General features: G+C 41.1%; 1 protein-coding gene across 1 annotated transcript; it reads left to right on the top strand.

Moving 5' to 3' along the window:
- Positions 1-7,494: 7,494 nt before the first annotated feature.
- LOC134368695 (probable ATP-dependent RNA helicase DDX53) lies at positions 7,495-9,333 on the top strand (the record flags this gene model as incomplete). Its single annotated transcript, XM_063085106.1, has 1 exon — positions 7,495-9,333. A coding segment is annotated over exon 1 (1,839 nt), but the record flags the coding sequence as incomplete, so codon positions are not given.
- Between the last annotated feature and the right edge of the window lie 2,134 nt (positions 9,334-11,467).

Here is an 11,467-nt window from a genome sequence, read left to right as displayed (position 1 = left end):
CTTTTGGTGGTGTACTTTCTTGATTTTTTGTATTTCTGGTATCTTTTTTTTGGTGTTTATTCATTGTGGCAGGGGGTTTCACAGTCCACCGGTTTGAGACTAATGACTAACTAGGATTTTGCTGTGGTTGCCAATTTGGTATGGCTCCCTCCGTGACTGCTCAGTTGGCCTCTAGTGCCTTGTGTGTGTGGTTGCCTCGGGTCTTGGGCTTTTCCGGGGAGCCACCTTTCTGGTCAGCTTGGACTCTGCTGGGCTGGTGGATCATGTAACACAGGGTGTGTGATCTCTGTTGAGCTTTCACTTCCTGTGCAGGACTTCACCCTGTTCCGTGTGCTCTGGCCCAGGCTGTTAGATCGTGCAGTGGCGACCCCACCGGGTATGTGGTTTCTGTCGAGTCTCCGCCTCCCTGGCCGCACGTCTCCCCGCTCTGTGCGCACTGTGCTGGGCTGGGCCGTGTCTTCTGCAACCCTCGTCTGTCAGCTGGGCCTTCAAGACCCTGCTCGGCACCGCCTCGCCCAGGAAGTGTACCAGGTTTCTGCTAGGCACAGACGACCGGTCTCTCTGGGTGCCTTTGTAGCATTGTGTAGATCTTTCTCGGGTCTTGTTCACCTTTGTATCCCCCCTGGTATAAACCGAGTCTAGCGCCCGCCTGCAGCCTGCTCTCTGGCAGGTTCAAGCGGACCTGGGAACTCTCCTACCACACTATTCCCAACCAGAAATTCATTAGGCATTTTTCCAAACTGGTGGCCGCAGAGATGGTATCTGCCTCCCAGTAACAGGAAGTTTACCGGGCGCCGGAGTCCAGGGTGTGGTGGAGTGACAGTCGGGCTGCCCGTAATTCCTTGCTCTCCCAACACTGGCCGGGGACGCCCCACGGCACCAGCCCCACCAGAGAACCGCGGAGGGAGAGGGAGAGGAAGCCGGCCCGCAGGATCCGGTAAGCCCCGCGCCAGGCCAAGCAAGTGGGAGGGCTCAGTGATGGCCGAGCTGGGTGGAGCTGCCCACACCTGGGAAAATGGAGGCAGCACCGGGGCGGTGAGTGGCCTGGTGATGCAGGCGGGAGCCGCGTGGGCATCCACCCCCCGAACAGATCTGTGCCAGGGATCACTCACAGTGCTGTGCCAGGTCGAGCGCTCACTCTGTCTCTCGTTTGCTGTCTTCCGTGTTCTCGGCAGCTACCGCCTCAGGCTGTTCAGTCGCGGCACGGCTCGGGCGCTCCCAGGAATCTTCTTTAATGCTGGCCTGAAACCTCGAATCCTGAATAGGGCAGTTGGCCGCCTTCAGCGCGGCCCCGGCCTCCGGGGTCCTGTCTGCATCCACAGCAGCCCTGGCGCCGTGTTCCCTGTTTCGAGACTCGCTTTTGCAGCTAAGAAACAGTTCTTTTCCTGCTCCACACTTCAAAGCTGTTGCCTGTAAATGAGGCAGCCTCTCCTGCCAGGGGCAAAGTGGCGTTCAGCCCCCACGACCGGCCAGCAGCTGCAGTCCTCCCTTAAGAGATGGCAAGAGGAAGGTCCACAAGTTTCCTGGCTGCCTGAGGCCCAGTGGCCGCCTTTTCCACCTCAGCTACTCCGCGCCAGCCGCCGCAGCCGCCGCCATCTTGAAACCCCCTGGGTTTATTTCTTCCCTCCAGATTTTCAAATTTGTTGGCACATATTTGTTTATAACAATCTCTAACTCTTCTCTGTATTTCCGTGGTATTGGTCATAATGTCTCATTTTTCATTTCTGATTTTTGGTATTTGGATCTCCTCTCTTCTTTTTTCAGTTAGTCTGGCCAATGACTTGTCTATTTTGTGTTTCTTTTCAAAAAAACACAACCTTTTGTTTCGTTGATTTTTTTGTACCATTCTTTTGGTCTCTATTTCATTTAGTTCTTCTCTGATTTTAATTACTTGTTTCTGTCGACTGCATTTGGGATTAGATTGCTCTTGTTTTTCTAGTTCTTTGACATTTAAAGTTAGGTTGTTTATTTCTATTCTTTTGAATCAAGCACTTATTGCAATAAACTTCCCTCTTAGTACTGCTTTTGCAGTTTCCCATAGGTTTGGGTAAGTTGTGCTTGTGTTTTCATTTGTTTCAAGAATTTGTTTTGATTTCCTGCTTTATTTCTTCTTTGACTCATTGGTCATTCAAGAGCATGTTGTTTCATTTCTATAAGTTTGTATAGTTTCCAAAGTTTTGTTTGTTGGTAATTTCTAATTTTATTCTCATATATATACATATATTCACCATATATCAAAATCAACTCAAAATGGATTAAAGACTTAAGTATTAGACCTGAAACCATAAAACTCCTAAAATAAGACAGAGAGGAAACACTTGAGGATGTAGGTCTGGACAAAGACTTTGTGAAAAAGATCTCAAAAGTACAAGCAACCAAAGAAAAGATAAACAAATGGGTTTATATCAAACTAAAAAACTCCTCCTGTACAGCAAAGGAAACAATCAACAGAGTGAAATCACAACCTACAGAATGGGAGAAAATATTTCCAAATTATACATCTGACAAAGGATTAATATCCAGAATATACAAGGAACTCAACAGTATACAAGAACTTAACAGTAAAACAAACAAACAAAAAAATCCAATTAAAATATGGGCAAAGGAGCTGAATAGGCATTTCTCAAAGGAAGACATACAAATGGCCAACAGGTACATGAAAAAATGCTCAACATCACTGAAATGTAAATCAAAATCACATTGAGATATCCTTTCACCCCAGTTAGGCAGGCTATTATCAAAATGACAGAGAATACCAAATGTCGGCTAGGATATTGAGAAAGCGGAATGCCCCTACAGTGCTGGTGGAACTGTAATTTAGTACAGCCACTATGGAAAACAGTATGGAGGTTTCTCAAACAGCTACAGATAAAACTATCCTATGATCCAGCAATGCCACTACTGAGTGTATACCCAAAAGAATGGAAATCATCATGTCAAAGGGATGCCTGCTCTCCCTTGTTCATCGCAGCTCTATTTATAATAGACAAGATATGGAACCAACCTAAATGTCCATCAGCGGATGACTGGACGGGAAAATGGGGTATACACAATAGAATACTACTCAGCCATAAAAATGAATGAAATTTTGCCATTCACAGCAACATGAATGAGCTTAAAGAAAAATGTTAAGTGAAATGAGACAGGCACAGAAAGAGAAATACTGCAAGTCCTTACTCATAAGCTGGAGGGAGGGTGGGAGGAGAGAAGGCAGGAAGGCTTCCCTGAACTTTCCCCCAAGGCCACATTGGGTTTTCTTTCCCCTGAAAGTTTAACATCCTTCTATCTCTCATCTCATACCTCCTCTAGTGACAGATCAGACCTAACTCCCTTATAGGCCTTTACCTCAAGTTTCCATCCACCCAGACCTCCCTCCAGCCTGTAACCATGAGTAACAACTCATAGCACCCTGACTTGTGTTTGCTAATTGTCTTAGTCTGTTCAAGCTGCTATAAGAAAACACCACAGACTAGGTTGCTTATAAACAGTAGAAATGTATTTCTCACAGCTCTGGAGACTGGGAAGTCCAAGATCAAATCACCAGCAGACTCAGTGTTTGGTGAGGGCCTGCTTCTTGGTTCACAGCAGTCTTTTCACTGTAGCCTCACATGGCAGAAAGGGCAAGGCGTCTCTCTTGAGCCTCTTTTATAAGGGCATTAATCCCATTCATGAGGGCTCTGCCCTCATGACCTAATCACCTCCCAAAGGCCCCACCTCCTCATACCATCATCTTGGAGGTTAGGGTTTCAACATGAAATTTGGGGGGACACAAACATTCAGACCATACTAATGTTCTAGATCAATGCTTATAAGTACTTAGGTTTCATATACCAGTAACATTTCAAAGCCTAAACTTGCCACTGGCACTAGTTTTACACTCTTTCTTGCCCTAGGAAAAATCTTTTAAAATCACTTGTTATCTTCATTCCATTTTTAAAAGGATATTTTACAAAAAATAAAAGGCCATAATGTTAAAATAAAATAAAAAATTTAAATTGAATGAATTTATATTTGTGAAAAAAAAAATATTATCCTTAGTTTTTCATTTTGATGTGGACCAGAGGAAATTCTATTGGGGAAATCCTTGGACAGGCATTTGGTGACCTCCGTAGTTGTCTCTCAACACCTTTGATTCCTATACCATGGATAATTGACACTGGGAGAGTTCCTACTACGAACCAACTTCTGTATCTTTATATGTGTCTCTATGTGTGTATGGGATAGGTATTAGCATGCTATTCTACAGATAGCAAAACTAAGGCATAATAAGTTTGGAACTTGCTCAAGGACTCACAGAAAATAAGTGGTGGAAGTGAGATTTGAACCCAGTTATTTAGGCTCCAGAGTTCTTGACTGCTATCCCACACCGCTCGAACTTCTTTCAGCTCTATGGTATGAGTATGGTTCTATGCACAAAATAAACACACCAGTATGTGCAACGATCATGGTAGTTTTTGCCATAATATATCACATCTTCTGAACAGAGTAATGGCCCGATATATGAAGAGTCTTCAAAAGGTTCATGAAAAGATTCATATTATCTTTTATATTTTAATTCTATTTTCCTATCAACTTTTTGAAGTACACTCACATATCATCCCAAGAAGACTATTTCTGAAAAGGGTACTTATAAATTGTAAAGTGCTGTATGGATGTAAAATCTGCTATAATTAGTATAATTATCAACACCAACTAGAATTTAAAAAGTCAAGTTTTTCTTAGGTCATCAAAGAAGGTTTATTAAATAAAACACTATTTCTAAGGGAATCCCATCTGCAATATTTTAGGCCAGCAGAATTAACTAATTTATAGGAGAGTTTGTGGAAATTAGAGTTATTGAAAATTAGCCCAGTTCACTGCCTGCAGTATTTTACTACCTTGCTGTTGCCTATAAGGTCCTAGGGACCACCCTAAACAAAACGTTGGGTTGTCTTAAACACATTCTGGTCATTCCTTACATCACCTTTCTTCTTACCTTGAGACAAACTTTACCTAACCTTTACCAGAAACTCAATCCCTTCATTCTTTGTCTCTCTGCCCAACAAGAACCTCTTAGCCAGTTACTTCACTCGAAAGCATCTGACAACATCGCACTTTTGTGTTTTTTCAAGAGCATGGTAATAAAGTACCATGATAAGCCACAGGGGTTTATATTGAGTGGGAACATTTCAGACACAAGGGACAAAACTACTGTAGAGATACTTGAAGAAAAGAATGTTATACTGGTGGCCCTTAATTAGATAACAACCAATTTTTCCAACTGATAAGGTCCATCATAGGTGCTAATGAATGACACTGAAGGCACAATCCCTCTCTGTACTTGCAATACCCATAAAAGTCTCCTATCAGTTCTGTATGATCCCAGTAATTCACCACAATGGATTTCACCTTAAAGTGCACTGCTCTCTACTCAAATTTTACAGCTACCCCTCTCCCAATAACATGACCTTCCTTCACTTCACTTTCAAGGCTTCTTCTATTCTTCCATATCACTCACATAAAACAACAGTAAAAGCTAGTCACCTTATAGCAAAGGAATACAAGCCCCTGTCCACAAGTCAAGGAATGGTTCTGGGTTTATATCTCAATATAAATGCATTATTGAAAAACTGATGGTATAAATTCACTAGTTTAGTTAATAGTAACACACTAATAGTGATTTCCTATATTTGACAAATAGATCACGGTAATGTGAGATGATAAGATTAGAAGAAACAAACAGGTTGAGGGGTATATGGGAACCCCCCTATACTATCTGTGTGACTGTTCTGTAAATTTGAAAGTATTCCAAAGAATAAGTTTATTCTAAAAATTGATGAGGAGGTCCATTGGCCAATTCCTTTGGGAAACTTTCAGTTAAGAAATTAATTATCTCAATGCTTGTAATTATCAGAGCTTTGGGACTATCTATTAAGCATGGTAACTTTATCAGAGGGAATGTATGGTGCTGCATTTTCCAAATATATTTGGACAGAACCCTTTTTTCTTTCTTCAAAAAGTTTCTTTCCAGAAAAGTGCTGACATAGAGAAAGTTTTTCCCAACGTCTTACAGACTCTTATCTTATACTGGACCATGTTCAAATTTTAATCAGCATCTTTGTCTGAAGAGAGAAAGAAGCCATGAACATTAAATTGGCAGAAGATTTGAAACTAGGGATAATATGATGGATGAGAAAATAATCACTAAAATTAAACTTAATAGGCTACGTCAATTGACCAAACTTAATGGGATGAATATAAAAGGATAAACATAGAGTTTACTTTTAGTTAAACAAATTAAAAACAAAAAATCAACAGAGTAAGTTCAGGATGAAGAAGAACGGACTTAAGTGCCCATTATGTTACTACGAACAGCTTTTTGTCTCAGGAGATCTTAGGTCAAATTAGTAGAACTGCCATGCTCGGTGAAGAGGCCCTAAAAGTACTTTTATGGTAAGGCCATTTCTGCATTTTTTTTTTAAGATCTATGTGCTGCATAAGAAAAGGTCCTCATTGAGACATTTCCAAAGCAGAGGGAACAGGATGATGTGGATCTGGGAAACTATGTCATAGCAAGAAATGTTGAAGAAACTCAAATGTTACCCTCTGGGATTGTTCAAATAGAAGCTGGATGCCCAGCTGTCCAGATTGCTGCCAGGTTGTCTTCTGCATTATACCTGATAAATGACTTCTACAGAACCTTCTAGTGCTAAGATCTCAGAATATATGAAACCACAGGGAAAGGGAAAAAATTAAGAGGCACCGAGAAGAATGACAAACCGCTGAAAACACCCCCAAAGGTCCCTCAGGCCGCACTCTGCCTCTCTTCTAACCATCATCCCTGTGATAATATCTGGAAACTGCCTGGACAAGTGCTGGGGTTTAGCTGAAGAATCAGAGGCAAAATGCCATCCCTGAGTATGTACCTGAGAGACCATTGATGGTATAATTTAATTTACACTAGAGGGCAGGGGAGTGATGAATTCCTCTAGACCAAGTATTGTTGATACTCCAAAAGAAATTTACCAAAACAAATAAACACATAAACACACAAGTATACAAACAAATAAGTTAATTTTTTAGAACTCTATTTTTTTCTCCTATGGAAATAATGGGCCTATAAAAAGTTCAATGTGTACAAATTTAAGGCCTGCTTCAAGGTTGCCCCCAAGCTGAGCCAGAACTATCATGACGAGAGTGAGAGTGAGCTGGACACTCAGGTCACAAAAGTTAGGAAGGCGCTCTCTCAGGGTCCTGTAATTGCTGGCAGGGTCAGCCCCTGAGAGGGAGTGCCTCTTTAAATGTACGTCACAGCCACCTGTTTACGTCACACTAGTCCCGGCCCCGTGATTGGTCAGGCATTCAACGCCCCTCCCCTCTGCAGCCTCAAACACTGGTTGCTTAGGTAACAGCCACTTCAAAGCCTGCAGAGTGGGAGGCGGCAGACCAGACCTTCTCGCATCTCCTGACCGTATGTAGGCCAGAAGCTGGCACCGACACTACCTCTACCCTACAATGTCCCGGGTCCCGGACTGGAAGAGGGCAGAGCGTAGTCCAGGAGCTCCTGGGGCCAGCTGCGATGACAGAGGTGGCAGAGGCAGCAGTTGGAATGGCCCCTCAGGCGGTTTGGGGCCTAGAGCCGCAGGCTCCCATGAACCACCACTCTGCTTTAGACTGGAGAACCACCTGGTTGGCTCAGTCATTGGTCGTGGTGGGTCAAAAATAAAAGACCTACAGCGTTCGACAAACACTAAAATACAGATTAAAAAGGGGGATTGCGAAGCAGTAGTGAAAATTTTTGGCAGCAAAGATATGAAAGCAAAGGCCAAGGCAGCTATAGATACTCTTATTAAAAGACAAGAAAGGTACCGTTCAGAATCGGATGTGGATAATGCTGCGTCCCAACCTCCTGTTGGGAGAGACGTAAGCACAGTTAACGTTGTCAGAGAAGCTCCGCCATTGATGGATTTGGATCGTATTAAGGCAGAAGCCGTGGCGTGGGAAAAAAGAAAGTGGGCAGATTTACCACCAATTAAGAAAGACTTTTACACAGAATCCAAAGCTACAAGCTCCATGTCTAAAGAACAGGTAGACAAGTGGAGGAAAGAAAATTACAACGTAATGTGTGATGACTTGAAAGATGGTGAGAAGCGTCCCATCCCTAATCCAGCTTGTGAATTTGAGGACGCTTTCCGTCTGTACACAGAACTTATGAAAAGCATAACAAGGGCGGGTTTTCAAAAACCAACACCAATTCAGGCACAGGCATGGCCCATTGCCTTAAAAGGAGTAGATCTTATAGGAGTTGCCCAAACTGGCACAGGCAAAACATTGTCCTACTTAATGCCTGGGTTTATTCATCTTGATGGTCAACCGATATCTAGAGAACAAAGGAATGGACCTGGCATGCTAGTCCTCACTCCCACCAGAGAATTAGCTCTTCAGGTGGAAGCTGAATGTTCTAAATATTCATATAAAGGTCTGAAAAGTATTTGTATACATGGTGGTAGAAATAGAGAAGGACAAATTCAAGGCATTACCAAAAGTGTAGATATCATTATTGCAACTCCTGGAAGACTGAATGACCTGCAAATGAATAAGTTTGTTGACCTACGAAGCATAACCTACTTGGTCTTAGATGAGGCAGATAAAATGCTACATCTGGGGCTTGAGCACCAGATTAAGAAAATTTTGTTAGATGTGCGCCCAGATCGGCAGACTGTTATGACAAGTGCAACTTGGCCAGATTCTGTCCGTAGACTTGCACAGTCTTATTTGAAAGAGCCTATGATTGTTTATGTTGGCACTCTGGATCTAGTTGCTGTAAACACAGTGAAGCAAAATATAATCGTTACCACAGAAGCAGAAAAACGAGCTCTTATCCAAGAATTCCTAGAGAATATGTCACCAAAAGACAAAGTCATAGTGTTTGTCAACCGAAAACTTGTTGTTGATGACTTATCAAGTGATTTTGGTATCCAAGGCCTCCCTGTGCAATCACTACATGGTGACAGAGAGCTATGTGATCGAGAGGAAGCATTAGAAGACTTTAAAAGTGGAAAAGTGAAGATATTGATTACAACTGATTTAGTATCCCGAGGACTTGATGTTAACGATATCACACACGTATATAATTATGATTTCCCACAAAACATTGAAGAATATATCCACAGAGTAGGACGTACTGGACGAGCAGGAAAGACTGGAACGTCAATTTCCCTTATCACTCAAGATAATTCAAAGATTGCCAATGAATTGATTCAAATTCTGAAAAGAGCAAATCAGAGTGTCCCAGAAGATCTTGTAGCGATGGCCAAGCGATACAACTTCCATAAACAAAAAAAGGGGACACAGAAAAAAGACCAGGAAAATCTTGAGGAAAACCCAAGAAGAATTATGTTTACATTGAAAAGTTGTACCAGCTACGGGAAGATTTAAGGCATTTTGAACATACACAGTATTCAAGATACATAAGAAAGTTATTGGAAACATACTGGCAGTTTGAAGACATAACTGATTCTTAAATAACTCTAAGCTTTCAATACTGTGTATGTTCTTTAATAAAAAAATGTTTTTAAAATGAGAGCGTGAGATACTTTGTGGGGAAAAATTGAATGCTATGTATTGGTAAAATCTTGTTTCTTTAATAGTCTGCCATGTCGATCTGTCTTAAAGACTTGGTAGAAGGCAGTGATGGTGCTTTTCTTGCTTTATAATAGTTGCGCTGAATTGCAGCATACATCGCTTTCATTAAGCTTATTCCAGTCAAAATATTCTCTCCCCAGCACCCCCAATGGTTGGTGCCACAGTAATCCCTAAACATATCTCCACTGTCATTCCTGAATTATTTTTTAGTTCATTAGAAAATAAGTGCTAAATCTTCTAGAAGATTCTACAGTTCTATATTATCTGATAGATGTAACCAAGAGAACACGTGTCTGACTGTCTGGGAATCATATCCTTATGTGAATTCTGTCACTAACCACTGATTAGAAATTCCAGGGAGGTCACTTGTCTTCTCTAGGTCTCAATTTCTCCACTCATAAAATGGGATGGTTAGATTAAAAAAATTTGGGGTCTCCTTCACCTCTAAAATTTTGTGATATTATAAGTAAAATCGTGTACCCCAACTTTGTATTAACACCTTATAATCTAATCTAGGGAAAATTGCACCCTTGTGTAATAAATTGAACAAAGAAACCCTTTTTAAAGATCAGGAATACTTTCTGCATGTTTAGTAATTTTGTAATGTGGCTGGCAGGTCTCTTTTTATTCTTTGCTTTTCTTTTCATCATATTTTGTTTTTAATTTTTGATTCAATTTGTCTTGAAAAGGTCAAAACCACATATACACACACACCAGAGGAAAAATTGAGTGTGAAAGAGAAATATATCATCTACTGGGGAAAATATAAAAAAATCAGATGACACTCTTGCCATAGGAACCCATTTTAGTAAAACTCTAATTTTGTTTATAATTCCATCTCTTATGCCTTACTTAGAAGCAACATACATCTCACAATTGCAAACAATATCGCCACAATGATGCAAAATAAATTCCAAAATTCAGTTTTCATGGAAACGTTGGAATTAGTTAAGACTTAACATTTCTGGCAAAATAAAGAGAAAAATGAATGCAACTGTCTTTTCCCACAGCTTGCTTGCCTTAGTTGTGAACACAAATAAGTCAGAAATTAAGAGGAAAAAAGAGTTAAACACTCTAGGCATAGGTATTTGAGGTTTAAAGTCTGCTTTTAAAGGTTTTATATATAGGCTCAATATCTCCTGATAAAATTAATAGCAATGGTTAACACATTTGAATGACATATACCAGGTGCTTAATCTCATAATTTCTAATATTCATAAGTAACCTACTCAATCATGTCTAAATAACAACAACAACAAAAACTATCAGTCAGTGTCTGTGAGTAAGAAAAGTGTGCATTTCTTCTATAAGAAAAGGCTGAAAAGAAGAGCCAGTGTATGGAGAAAGGTAAGTAGAGACAGAAGAACGGTTCTTAACCAGGGGTACTTTGCTACCCAGGAGACCTTTGACAATATCTGAAGACAGTAATGGTTGCTACAACTTTGGGCGGGGGGTGAGGAACTACTGGCATCTAGTGGGTAGAAGTTGCTAAACACCCTGCAATCTATGGACAGTCCCACACAACAAAGAATTATCTGGCCTAAAACAATAGTGCTGAGATGGAGAATCCTTGAGAGACCATAAGAAAAACAAAACAACCAGTTGCATAGTAACCAAGAAGGGGCTCCTTTGGGAACACAGGGGCCTGTTTAGAATAGGGAATGCACAAAGGGCAAAAGCCTTAAGTGCACAGAATGGGAACATTATGTGCTGAAAACAGCACATGCTGGAAACAGCAAAGATGTCCTGATTCATTAGTAGGAAACACTGAGATCATTTTCTGTCCTGTTCACACACTCCTTTCTGTACTTCTTTTAATACTATATTCAGCTTGTTACATGGC

This window comes from Cynocephalus volans, chromosome X (genome assembly GCF_027409185.1).
Source record: "Cynocephalus volans isolate mCynVol1 chromosome X, mCynVol1.pri, whole genome shotgun sequence".
Taxonomy (NCBI): Eukaryota; Metazoa; Chordata; class Mammalia; order Dermoptera; family Cynocephalidae; genus Cynocephalus; species Cynocephalus volans.
The sequence above is the reverse complement of the archived record's forward strand: the minus strand, read 5'-3'. Positions and strand labels throughout refer to the sequence as shown.